At 45.9% G+C, this 13,675-nt stretch overlaps 1 protein-coding gene across 2 annotated transcripts in view; it reads left to right on the top strand.

Moving 5' to 3' along the window:
* Lmntd1 (lamin tail domain containing 1) overlaps nucleotides 1-13,406 on the top strand; it is a 246,941-nt gene extending 233,535 nt beyond the window's left edge. For both annotated transcript variants that reach the window (XM_050164714.1, XM_050164713.1), the window contains exons 8-9: nucleotides 2,337-2,394; nucleotides 5,823-13,406. In XM_050164714.1, coding sequence (XP_050020671.1) covers nucleotides 2,337-2,392 — 56 coding nt within the window. In that variant the 3' untranslated portion in view covers nucleotides 2,393-2,394; nucleotides 5,823-13,406. The remainder of the gene's footprint in view (nucleotides 1-2,336; nucleotides 2,395-5,822) is intronic.
* The last annotated feature ends 269 nt before the right edge of the window (nucleotides 13,407-13,675 follow it).

Genomic DNA, 13,675 nt, shown 5'->3' with positions numbered 1-13,675 from the left:
TGTAGTCCCACTGGAGACAGACACCAGAACTTTACCATGAAGCCACAGCCTCATGGCGATACACAGATTAATGGAGATGAGTTAATTTAAGATATGAGTTATCCAGAAATACACTTAAGCTATTGACCAAACAGTATTACAAATAATATGGTTTCTGTGTGATTGTTTTGGGAGTCTGTATGGCCGTAAAATGAACAATTGGCTTCCTACAACATATGACTGTCTAGACTCTTTTTCCTCTCTCAAGGCTGCATATATTTATCCAACACTGTGCCCCATTTAGAGTTTTTTTTTTTAATCTGAATCTGTCTTTATTGTTTATCTGTAATTATTTTCTGACCAGGAGCAGGTTTTTGTTTATTTGTTTTTTAATGCTAAATGGGCATAGCTAGGATCAACTCTGCCATCTTGCCTGCTGTATGCACCAAGTCCAACATGGAGGAGGCATCTTCATTGCCTCTGAGTCATGTACATTGCCCCAGTTCCAGGGTCACAGAGGGTCTTTGTCACCATTAAGCAATTTGTAACATGCTAATCATAGACCCCATTTAAGCACTTGGCCTCCTGAAAGGGCCAGAGGTGTTTGTGCAACTAGCACAAACCAGAAAGGGCATCCTTTTGAAACTGTGCAGGGGTTTTTGTTTGTTTATTTGTTTTTGTTGCTGCCGCTGAATAAGGAAGACCTCTCAGCAAATAGAGCAAGAAGCTGCATTAAATTGTGTGTGTGTGTGTGTGTGTAGAATTTCTTTTCTAGCTCTTATGTGGGAGGATCTTCTGTTTTGAGTTGATTTCATTGGTTAAAAAAGAAACTGCCTTGGCCTTTGATAGGACAGAAAATTAGGTAGGCAGAGTAAACAGAACAGAATGCTGGGAAGAAGGGAAGTTAGGCAGACGCCATGCCTCTCCTCTCCAGGGCAGATGCAATGAAGCTCCAGCCCAAGATGGACATAGGCTAGAATCTTCCCGGTAAGCTACCACCATGTGGTGCTACACAGATTACTAAATATGGGTTAAGCAAGATATGAGAGTTAGCCAAGAAGAGGCCAGATATAATGGGCCAGGCAGTGTTTAAAAGAATACAGTCTCTGTGTAATTATTTCGGGGCATAAGCTAGCCAGGGGGCCGGGAGCCAGGCGGCAGGAATGCAGCCCGCAGCTCCTTCTACAAAGCTCTCTCAGGGTTTTTATGTGGATGTAGTCAGCCCAAGTAGGCATACCATTAGATGGACACTGTTCATTTCCAGCTGCCCAGATCACAATGTAATCACTCAAAAACTATATTACTTTTCCTTGACTCTGCCTTCTCTCTCTCTCTCTCTCTCTCTCTCTCTCTCTCTCTCTCTCTCTCTCTCTCTCGGTGTGTGTGTGTGTGTGTTTGTGTGTGTGTGTGTGTGTGTATCTATCTTCCAGCCTGGCTTATTCTGTTAATCCATTGGCCAAAAGCAGCTTCTTTATTAACCAATAAAACAACACATATAGAGAAGGACTTCCCACACCACATGATCATCATTCCTTAAAGAATCAGTACAACAACGCCACACAGGGCAGTCACACTGTATATAGTGTTTTACAAGTGCTGCAGACGAGGTTCAAAGAAAAGTGTGGGTTATATGCAAAGTCTGATGTTTTATTCAAGAGCATTGAGCATCAGTGAGAGCAGAAACCAAGCCCCACAGGCTGACAATGAAGAGACACATGTCACCTCACTTTGACTAAGGTGGCAGATAGATGACACAGTGTCATTTCCCTACCCCCTCCCCTGGTCACAGGGTCATTGTGGCATGTGTGAGTGTTGGTACCACTAGGGAAATACTGTGAACAGCATGTTACTCTATAATTCTCTGCTTAAAAAATATTTCTCAAGAGGCTAGTCAGGGAAGGTATGAGTTCAAAGCCTGCCTGGGCTATGCAGCTAGTTGGAGGCAACTTGTTCCAATCTCCAAAAACTTAGAAATTTAGATAGAGGACTGGGGATACTGCTCGGTTCAGAGAACTTAAGCACATTCAGTCTGTCTTCAGTACTGAAAATAAATTGCTTGCACACAGGCACACACGCACGCATGCACACTTTCTAGAGTTATATTCTTCTCTTGGTTTTTATTATATTTTGAACATAAATTTTAAATTGTTCACTGATAACTTGGACTTTGCAATAATTGGAAACCACTTTTCTCAAGTTGCTAAGCTACTTGCTTCAAGTTTCCACTAAACACAACCTTCAAAACACAGATTTATCCGCATTAAATAAAACCCTGTTAGCTCACACTAGAACTGGCTTTTCTGTGAAAAGTCAACATTCGGAATATAAACCTAAACTCCTGCCCTTTTTATTTCTAGGGACCAAGAAAAAGAAATCAAAGTCAGAAAAAAATAGAAAAAAGCTCAATCTGTGAAAGTAAGTAACTCTTGTAAACTTGCTTTTTCTGTAGAAAAACAGTACCACAAGTAACTATAATACATTTTTGAGGGTTTTGTTTTATGGCCAAAGCTGGCCTCAAACTTGTGTTAATCCTCCTGCCTCAGTCTCCTGATGTAATAAGGTCTTTGTAATATCTCCGAAAATGGAATGTTCTTTTTTTTTTTTTAACTATCTTTGTGTTTTAAAAACCAGGACCTGGTGGCATAGCTGTGACTGGCCTGTACTTTGCTATGTAGAATAAGCTGGCCTCCAACTCACAAAGATCCACCTGCCTCTGCTCCCTGAGTGGTGAGATTAAAGTTGTGCACCCCAAAGCCTGGCAACATATCTGTCATCTCTAATTTTCTGTTGCTTTCAAACCCATCAGGTTTTGTTTTCTTGTTAAATGATGAACTTTTAAAAATGAGAAATAATTTTCCCCAGATCTTCTTTTTATCCTTTTTGATAGGTAAGTACTATGCCACTGAAATCTAGAGTCTACATGTGAACTCTACATGTGAATCAGCGTGATTCATTCTGTGTGAGCCATGTGTATTAGTGGTATACCAGAAACTTCTCTGGCTTAAGAGCCTGCAGGGCTCCATGCTGGGACATTGTTAATTATACTGAAGAGTGGGCGTGCCATCTTCTGTGATCCAGTTCCTAATGTCTCGGCATCATTTAAGAGGTCACTTTTGGTGTTGCTTCATCTTTGTTTGATCAGATCAACACCCAAGATTTTGAGTTCAGGAAAGGCATCAAGGAGGTGTCAAGGAGAGTGGCCCCCATAGGTTCTGATGTTTGGATCTTGGTCTATAGTTAGTGGAGTTTTAGGGAAGGATTAGGAGCTGTGAGCCTGTTGGTGTGTCACCCACACCAGACCTGGGTAGCTCTTGTGCCTCACGGTTCTGTCTCAGGATGTGGGTTCTCAACTACTGCTCCCATGCCATGCCTGCCTGCGGCCATGCTCCCTACCATGGTGGTCATGGACGCTTATCCTCTGGCTCTGTGAGCCCAAAATAAACACCTCTTTTATAAATTGTCTTGGTCATAGTTTCTTATCGCAGCAGCAGAAACAGACCTAAGAGTTCCGTGCTAGACAGGAGCTCAGTGAGGTGGGAGGGTGATCTGCCTGGTTTTAAAAGGGGTGCTGTGAATCATCTTAGGGCACCTGGATGGCCTGGCTTGAAAAAGGTGTTTAGGCTTGATCGTCTTCCTCAGGTGCTGTTGCTCAACTGTGATGGCTGCAGACTTGTTTCTGAGTTGGTAGATTTGGTTTGGTTTGGTTTGGTTTGGTTACAGTCTGCTCTGCTCTGAAAAGTTCAAGGGCTCTTACCTTCCTCTGTCTTCTCAGAATCTCTGCCTAGCTGCTGGTGTCTCTGGGAGGGACTAGCAATGCGCATTCAGAATATTTCTGAGGCCTTCCCAGGAGCACAATTGTATTTCATTTTATTTTATCTTCATTTGATGTCGGTGACTGGCAGCTCCTGGGTCTGCTGTTCACTCAGAGGCAAAGCCACGGCTTCTCTGGTTCTTGTTGCCATCTCCAAGCAGTCCTGGGTGAGCCGGGCCATGTGCTTGTGCCTGAGGTCAGGGAGGCAAGTGTACAGCTAAAGAAACCTTAGCTCTCAGAGTGTCAGTAACTAAGTCATTAAGGTAGTAAGTGGCACATTAGGGTCGAGTCTCAGCCTCGGCCAGTGTCCCCACCTGAGCTCTAAGGTAACCTCTGTCTCACTGCCCTACCCTTCAGCCTGTCCAGGATAAAAACACCACTGGAAGAGACATTTTAAAGTTTTATTTCATCTTTAATTATAGACAGGGGTAGGATAGACGGGTAGCTAATGTGCGTGTGAGAGCAGGTATGTCCCCGGAAGCCAGAAGAGAGGTCGGGTCATCTGGACCTGGAGTTCTAGACATGAGCAGACTGACCTGAGGGCTGGGAAGCAAACTTAGAACTGAACTCAGGTCCTCTTCAAAAGCAGTATGCACGTAACCCCATGAGCCATATCTCCAACCCTAGAGAAACATCCTCATCCCCAAAGGAGTTGGCCACTCTGAGAGTCTTAGTGTTGCAGAAACCACAAAGATCCAGGCCTCACTTCCCATGTGACTAATTCAATAGGTTGCTGACTATTGAGACAAATGCAAGCAAATCCAACCTCTACCCCAGGGTCTTGGCAAATAGCATGTCTGCATGACAGTGTGCACAGTCTTGCTCGTGAACCTGTCTTTACTCAGCCCTTGGCTCAACCGTGTGAGACTGTGACTGATCTGGTAGGGATCCAGATACTCTGAAGAGACAATTGTCTCTCCAACTGACTATCAGACTGTTGAAACAATGGACCTCTGAGAATTGAGGGTTTCCCAGGAATCTTTCATAGAAGAAGGGAAAGGTATCAGCCAGGGGGATCTTATCTCTGGGAGAGAGATTTCTCACAGTTCTGACAACTCGTGAGACCCATTTACAGTGAGACTGAAGCCCAGATGAGGCTGGGTCTGTGGTGGGTGGGACCACATCTTGACCAGGACTGCTTAGATCTACATCCCTGGCCCTCTGTTTAAACTTTGATCCCACTTCACAACCCTGAGGATTCTGGGAAATGTCGCTGTATCTCTTTGTCCCTCTTCCCAGTGTGGCCACATTGAATAAATCTCCTTCCTCTGCTCCCCGCTGCTAATTTGGCGCTCTTTTTATTGGCTAATGAGTACAGGTTGCCAGACCTGACTTGGGGCACAGGTCATGAGCCCCCAAGTTGATAAGAGGCCTGAAGGCTATATAGGTGAGCATGTCACAGAATGCTGCAGAAACAGAACTTCCCACACACTAGAGAACACGGGGACGGCTAGGGGACTTTCCCTATTGGACTAGCCACCTGCCATGAACTTAAAGACCCTCTGGGACCCACTTGGGAACCTAGGACAGTACACAGAACAGAGCCCAGCAGACAGTGTCTAGTCACACATCACCCACCCTGCCTCAGGCATTGTCACTGCTCTAGATCTATAGATTGGACAAATACCACTAAGGCAGTATTAACTCATAACCGGCAACAGCCCCAGGCTCCACGGCACTCTAGTGCCTGGATTAGGTACTCCTAATGACGTACTACTGAAAAGTCCTTCTGGGAACCAAGCTGTGGACATCAATCCTTGTTCATCCAACAGCCCACAGGATGTAGGGTGTCCTTACAGCCTGCAGACACCCTCCTTCAGACCCTGACAACAGCAACAGCTTTTCCTGGGTTTTTCTAAGAGGGCTGTCAGGATACAACAGCTCAGAAAGAAAGCATCCACTGTTCCTTACTATGGCAGCTTGGTAATGGCCTTGGGAATGTCGTGGCTGCCCTTCCTGGCAGCAGTGTTCCTGTCTGTTTTCTGTGATGCAACCTCCTTATCTCTGCAGTAATCTTATCATTTCCTTCCAGCCCCCAGTGATGCATCAGTTCCCAAAGTTCTGCCGCCATCTCACCACCGTCCGCTGGCCACAGTGGTTACACTGGCTGCCTGTGCCGATCCTGTCTGCCCCGCTTCCTCCTATTGCATCACGGTGTGCTGTGGGAAGCATGGAGGGGCCAGCAGGCTGCGCTCTCGTCATGCAGGTTAAAGACATTCCATGGTTTAAAGGCAGCAGATTGCCAGGGAGTATCTACAAGTTTTTACCCACAGGCGAGACCAGAGCTCAGGCAGTCCCAGGCTGAGGCCTCCTGCCTAGACTTTATAGAGGCCTCAGCCTGTTCAGGAGGGAAAACAAAGCTGTGTCCTGTTTGTTCCATTTTAAATGTGTTACCTGGTTGCTGTAGGTCTGGGGTACACTTAGACAGTCCAAGGAAAGCTAGTTTGGTGCCAATATAAAGGGAATGAGAGGTGGAAACGTCTGGTAAACCTGTAACCTACCCTAGACTTCCGGTCTTTCTGTTCAAAGCTCGGGATAAGCCATTCTTGTAACACAGCTAGAGTCTTAGGAGTAGGGAAGTTCTGCCGAGCAATAAAGCTGTTGCCTAAGCGTGCATGTTACAGAGTTGAATTAGTGAGGGGAAACATGGATAACAAAACCTTGGCGAAAGCAGAAACAGCACAAAATGATTTCTCCTCCATGATCACCCTGCTCAAGAGTAACAGAAACAATTCCTCCATGATTTCCCTACATGAGTGTGACAGAAACAATTCCTCCATGATCACCCTATATATGAGTGTGACAGAAACGATTCCTCCATCATCCTCCTACACATGAGTGTAACACATGATTTCTCCTCCATGAACACCCTCCACATGACTGTGACATGATTATCCTCCATGATCACCCTACACATGAGTGTGACATGATTCCTCCTCCATGATCACCCTCCAAATGAGTGTAACCTGATTTCTCCTCCATGATCACCCTACACTTTGCCTCTGGTCTCTCTGACTAAACGTCTAACAGATAGAACTTGAAGGAGAGGAATGTGGCGCAGCCATGGTCCCCATGCTCTTGAACAAACCCTAGTGCATGTCACAGAGACATCACCCCACTTAGAAGACAGGGAGTAGCAGAAGAAATGGGAAATGGCCAGGATGACACAACCCCAAGAACCCAACTCCCACATGTCCCTGCCTCCCAACAGGACTTTATGAATCCATCAAGAAGTTGATTCATCCGTCAGGCCAGGCCAACTGTCTTTGGAAGCATCTTCTAGATACACCCAGTGGTGTGCTTCCCTAACCCCTGTTTTAGTACAGTTGAGTAGACAATCACAACTTGTAGATGGAGGTCTTTTCCGCCAGCAGCCTCAAATAACCCCATGGAGACTTCTTATTAATTTTGAAAGCTTGGCCTTCAGTATATGCTTCTCTCAACTAACTCTTATAGTATAAATTCACACGCTTATTATATTAACCTACATTCCATCATGTGGCATTGCCTCTCTTTCGTCTTACCCCTCCTGTTTCCTCTCCTTCTGGCTGATGATCTGCCCATTTTTCCTAGAGTCCTCTCTGTCTCCAGAAGTCTCACCTAACCTCTTCCTAGCTGTTGGCCAGGCACAGCAGTGCGTTTTCACACAGTGTGGGACGTCCCACAACTGAACAACACAGGGAGTGAGCCAAGATCTGCTAATTCCCGTCTGGATCTAGCAGTGACACTAGGAAGTCCCTGACTGGATTAACTATATTTCCGTGACAACTGAAGCACATTTCCAGTCTTCATATTTAGGTACCTTTGCCATTCAAGACAGTATCCATCAACAGATAAATGGATTTGTAAAATATGTGCTTCTATACAATGTCATCTTACTGAGCTGTAAAAAGATGTGATTCAGACACATGAGCATGAACTGGCGTGAGCTAGACACAAAAGGGCAAGTAGTTTGGGGGTGGTGCTTTATCTCATGGAGAAATGACAAGAGCTAGAGAGCACAGCTGTAGGAGGAGAGAGCTTGTTCTTCCGGGCCGCCCAGAACCGAAATAATCACACAGAAACTGTATTAATTAAAATACTGCTTGGCCTATTAGCTCCAACTTCTTATTGGCTAGCTTTTACATCTGAATTTACTCTATCTCCATTATCTGTGCATACCACGAGGTCATGGCCTAACAGCACAGTTTTAGCACATCTGTCTCTGTGGCAGCTCCATAGCGTCTCTCTGACTCCACCTCCTTTCTCCCAGCATTCCATTTAGTTTTCCCTACCTAGCTCTGTTCCCCTATAGGTTGCTATAGGCCCAAAGCAGTTCCTTTATTAACCATTGATATTCACAGCATACAGAGGGAAATCCCACATCACACAGCCCAGCTTTCCAGGAGTTTGTGGTGGAGAAAGAGGATGGGGAAGCTACTCTGTGGGTACAGAGTCTGTGGGGGTACTGAGAAGGTTCTAGAAATGGAGAGGGGATAGCAGCTGCCCAGAGTTGTGGATAGACTTAAGGCTGATGTACTGAATATTTTAAAATGATCAGAATGTTTGGTACCAACATCTGGTATCTCTAGCATCTCTAAGATGAGAAGAAGCCACAGCACAGTCTAAAGTATCTGAGAAGAGAGGCCTCACTTGACAAGGTGATTCCTTATGTGCAGTGCTGAGTCTAAAGGTTCTCAAAGGCACCACCCATGTATGGTGTGGAGTAAAGACAGCCTGGCTGAGACACACAGATCATGCTTTCTCTGAATTCCCCACACTCAGGCCAACTTGAACATTTTCAGAAACTCGTCCCACTTTATGCCAAGGTGGCCAGAAGGCATCACCTCTGAAATCCAAACTGGCTAAGTTGTGTGGGCTGTTCTGTTACGTGGTTGCTATGGCAACGGTCACCACAGTGCTTTGGAGACACTAGAAGGAGCCCTTAGAGCGCACAGTGCATGTTGACTTGGCTTCCAATCTCTTCAGCTCTCCGCGTGATGACTCATTTGCTCACACTAGAAATAAGCACACAGCCAGAAAGGCCTGGGACTTTGGCTGATAAACAGTCTCCTAATGGCCTTCCGTGTACCCTTTCCCTCCAAAATTGTGGTAAAAACACAGAAAACAAGGGTCCACATAAGTCTCGGGTATCTCCAGTTTCCTCTCCTGCCAGCAGAGTCTTCCTAGATCCAAAACATCGCAACTCGGTCTTCCTCGTGTTTGTGGACTGTGTTGTAGAGTCCTTTCTTCTGTGTCTCTGGCTTCTCGGTGCTTTATCAAGAAGCTGTCTCCTTTCAATACTTCTGCACATCATCTCCTCCAGTGGTCAAAATATGCCCTGTGTGTCTGCTGCTCACTCCTGTGAGTGTGTTCTGAAGAGTACAACAACCCTTTGTCCTTGCCAGAGCCAAGTACACCCTTGACTCTGGGGTCCTCACTAGGTTCCTTTCCAGTTACACCAGTCAGCAGGAGCTTCCAGGGCATTGCCTCACTGTCTTCCGACACTGGGAGTGTCCCCTAGGTTGGGGGCTCTGGATGAGGTTAGCACATGTCCACATCCACACAGGAACATTTAGGGGTCATCACCTTGGAGCCCCTGTTTTCCTAACCTTCTCTGAACGTTCAAGGATTGGCCCGAGTTCAGTTTCAACAGGTTTGGAGAGCTGCAGACTCCATCTCCAGGGTCAGAAATGGGTCCTTCTGTGCTGTCCTTTGCCTCCATTAGCCTCTTGTCTGTGTAAATGAAGTACTAACTCCCAGAATGCCCCTGGGAGTGCAGTTTCCAAGGGTTACGTTACCTTTGAAGCCAGCCTGGATGTCTAAGTCCCCACAGTTCACCCCCAGCACTGCGTAAATGAATATGGTGGCAAAGGCCTGTGATCTCAGCCCTTGAGAGATAGGCCCGAGGCTCAGGAGCCGCAAGGTCATCCTTGGCGACATAGTTCAAGGCCAGCCTGGGCCACTAGAGCCCCTGTCTCAAACAAAAAAGGATAGAAGTTTAAAGGGGGGGAGTAAAAAAATTTATCACTTGCCCTCTCCCATAATGGGATCCCTATGGAACCCCAATATCCAGAGCTTTTGTAAGAAGTTGAGTTTCCCTCCTTTTAAAAAGGATGAATAAGAGAAAAAGCACAATTCCTGCAGGAGAGTAAATTACACAACACACTTTTCTAAAGCTTTCACATGTTGGGCGACGTGCTAACGGGACAAGGAGCCCAAAGGATGTTTTTTCTGAACCAGTTTTTTACTTAATCCGAAATGGATTTTACTTAAACAAAAATAAATTCTGGTTTCTTTGGGGTTTTATTCGTAATCTCTACATCATCTCTCAGTGTGAAAAGGTCTGAACTGTTGACTCAAACCAACAAACTTATAAGCACATTAAAGATTTGGAAGAAACATGTTGAATTCAGTGCATCCGCCCCTTATATCCCGATTTCATCTCCTTTTGCTTTTAGTAACATTGTGGTTTTTTGTAATTTTATACCAAGTGTGTACAGACTTCGTAAACAGCTCACACACCATTGCACCAAAGCCCTCGTCATTTGTTTCCATTCATTTATGGGATAACTAAATGAGTTGTTTCTTATTGTAAACGATGCTTCAAGAAACATTGGTGTGTAGATGGATTTTTCTTTGGGCCACCAGATTACAAAAAAAAACAACATAGAAAATTATTATTAATTATGAAAGCTCATCCTATAGCTTTGGCTTCTCCCACTAGCTCTTATAACTTAAATCAACCCATTTCTATTAATCTTCGCTTTGCCTTGTGGCTTTGTATCTCTCTCCCATCTTGCACCTCCTGTTTCCTCTGTGTCCTCTAGTGCCTCTCCCATGCCTAGATTATTCTTCGTCTCTCTCTACCCAGAAGTCCTGCCTAACATCTTCCTGTCTCGCTATTGGTCATTCAGATCTTTATTAAACCAATCCAAAGGCGCCTTGGCAAAGACACATTTTTACAGTGTACAAAATGATTATTTTAAAACATTTTTGGATCCTCTTGTCTGTTCTAGCTTTATTCTGTTGCTGTGAATAATAAAAATAGGAAATAAAAAATAACTTTAAAACCTGACAAAAAGCAACTTGTGGAAAAAAGTTTACTTCAGTTTATAATTCTAGGTTATAGCTCATCGTTGAGAGGAAGCCACAGGGTGGGGACCAGCCACGTGACATCCAGTCTAGAACAGAGAGAAACAGATCCACGCATGCTGCTTGCTCCATTGTGCTCAACTCGATTTCTCAATTTCTCCACTTTTATGCAGTTCAGGGACTCTTGCCTAGGGGATGGTGCTGCCCACAGTAGGCTGGGTCTTCTTATATCAGCTATGACCATCCCACACAGACCTGTCCACAGACTAAACAAATGTAGATAGTTCCTCCCTAAGATTCTGTCCAGGTTATTCTGGATTTTGTCAAGTTGACAAAACCAACCACCAAATATATAAATATTTAAAATGCTAGTGGTCACTTTTCTTTTTAAAAGTACTTATAAGAGGGCTCTACAGAGACGGCTCTGGTTAAGAGCACCAAGTGCCCTTATAGAGGACCCAGGTTCAGTTCCCAGCACCCACATGGCCACTCACAAACCTGCAACTCCAGTCCCAGGGGACCCAATGCACCTTACTGGCATCTTCAGGCACTGGGCTTGCCTTTGGTGGAGGCATTTATACATACACACAAAAATAAATCCTAGAAAAAAATGACTTTATCATATAAAAGAAATAAATAAATTCTAGAAGTACCTAGAGAATGTTCCTTTAACTGAAAACTCTAGTGGATAAGGTACAGATATTTTCTATATTTGCACTTCCCATCCTCAACTCCTAATTTCTTTCTGGTTTCCAAAACCATAGGTCCAAGCTCCAAAAGTTGCTGTCTTTTTCTCAGACTCTTGCTCTCTCCCTCTCCCTCTTCTCCCCCGTCTGCTCCCTTCCCCTTCTTTCTTCCTCCCTCCCTAGGCCCACATGTCTGGCCAGTTTGAGGAAAGTTCCCTTGGTTCCCTCATTTTGATCTGTGCAAACAGACCCGGCCTTGAAGGTGGTTAGGGGCTCACGTGGTCCTGCTGTCTGTAAAGTATCCACAGCCTTCAGAGGAGGCATGTCGGGAAAGGGGTGCTTTAACCAAGGAGGTAAATACCTACGGTTATTATGCATAACTTTCCTGCCCCCTAAGCCTACACCACAACCGTTAGTCCTCCTTTAAGACACCCTGATAGGCCTGATGGCCATTTTATTCTCTGTTGGCGTTCCTCCACTTTTAGGGACATGTCAAAACCTGGGAGGAAGGGCCATAATTCTTAAAGAAATGGCGGTCAGACTGAACTGTGTGGACTTAACAGAAAAGGTCAGTGAACTGGGCGATGGTCATTTTACAGTCTTTGACCAAACACTGGCGTGGCACTGTGCCAAGGGAGGCAGGCGGCAGAGAACGAGTGCCAAGTGCACTGCAACCGCAGCACCTGGGAACAGCCTCGGAGCCTCGGAGCCTCTGTTGACAAAGGATAATTAATTTAATTGTCAACAGCTGTTCCTAAATAAGGAGGAAGTCACAGACAGTTGCCCAGCTCTGCACCTGGGGCCTGAGGCGCTCTGAGGAGATTCCAGACTGGCTCTGGAGACAGGAGGGCCTTCTTTGGGAAAATAGAAAATGTGATTAAAGCCACTTCTCGTCTCTTGCTGTAAGAGGGACGTAGGAGGGACGACTCATCTCTGACTCTCTTGTTGCTGAATCACTGGGGGCTTCAGCACTGGACATTTAAGCCGTTCTGTCTAAAAGGAACAAGAGACAACCCAAATCACGAGACACATGGGTCCACACAGGTATGCTGGTTGGCTGTTAGTGTTGGCTTAACTCTTACAACTAATCCTTTGTTTCCTCGTCAAAGTAAGCTGACAATCTTAGAACTTTAAGGATAATTTATCTAGACAAATAAAATATAATTACTGGGAAATGTAAACTGAAACCTGATGGAGACGGTGGAGCTGGTGACTTAGGGATCCCATCCGCATACAGCCCCATGATGATGCCCAGGCCGAAGCTGGTGCTGAGGGCCATGTCTGGGTCTATGGTCCTGCTGCAGCTGGGGTCTGTGAGGATGCCCATGGCTCCTTGTTGCTATTGGGGGTCATAGGAACCCTGCATGTTGAAATATGAAGGAGGGCCATACTGAGCCAGCCCTGCCCCTTACTGGATTGCTGGACCTGCCCCTTGCTGATCACTGCTGCAAGAGAATTGGCCACACCCCCATAAGAGAGCTGGCTCCACCCCTCTGTATGGGCGTGGGAAAGATGACTGCCCCTTGACTGAGGGAGGTGGTTCCAGTGGCGTGGACCAATCAGCTCAGCTACGACTTGAGACCCACATCCTGGACCTTGGCTTGGCCCACCCTACGCCATCTAGGACCTGTTGGGGTGTGTGGAGGGCCTGGTCCTGTGAAACCATAGCTGCAGGGTCCCTCTGACTTGGGATAGCTGCAGGATATTGGAAGGGAGTTTGGGTGAGTCTCCAGTGGGGATGGTGTGCCAGGGGCCTTGAACCAGACCAATGACTCATTGCAATGAGCATTTTGTGAGCGGGCTGACTGGACAAAAGGATGTACTGTGCCATCCACCACAGCACCCAGTGCCGCTAGGATGAATGAAGAGGTATTGGAAAGACGGAGGATAGAGGTGGTCTTTTGTTTTTAGGGGGGTTCTTGTAGGTATAGGCCGCAGGGGTGAGGGGAGAGTATGGAGGGACTGAAGGTGAGGGAGATTGGGGTGCATGATGTGCCAGGGGCCTTGAACCAGACCAATGACTCATTGCAATGAGCATTTTGTGAGCGGGCTGACTGGACAAAAGGATGTACTGTGCCATCCACCACAGCACCCAGTGCCGCTAGGATGAATGAAGAGGTATTGG

This window comes from Alexandromys fortis, unplaced genomic scaffold (assembly GCF_014885135.2).
Source record: "Alexandromys fortis isolate MF-2015 unplaced genomic scaffold, M_Fortis_MF-2015_v1.1 scaffold_153, whole genome shotgun sequence".
Taxonomy (NCBI): Eukaryota; Metazoa; Chordata; class Mammalia; order Rodentia; family Cricetidae; genus Alexandromys; species Alexandromys fortis.
Note: the sequence above shows the minus strand (reverse complement) of the source record. Positions and strands in the feature narration are given on the sequence as shown.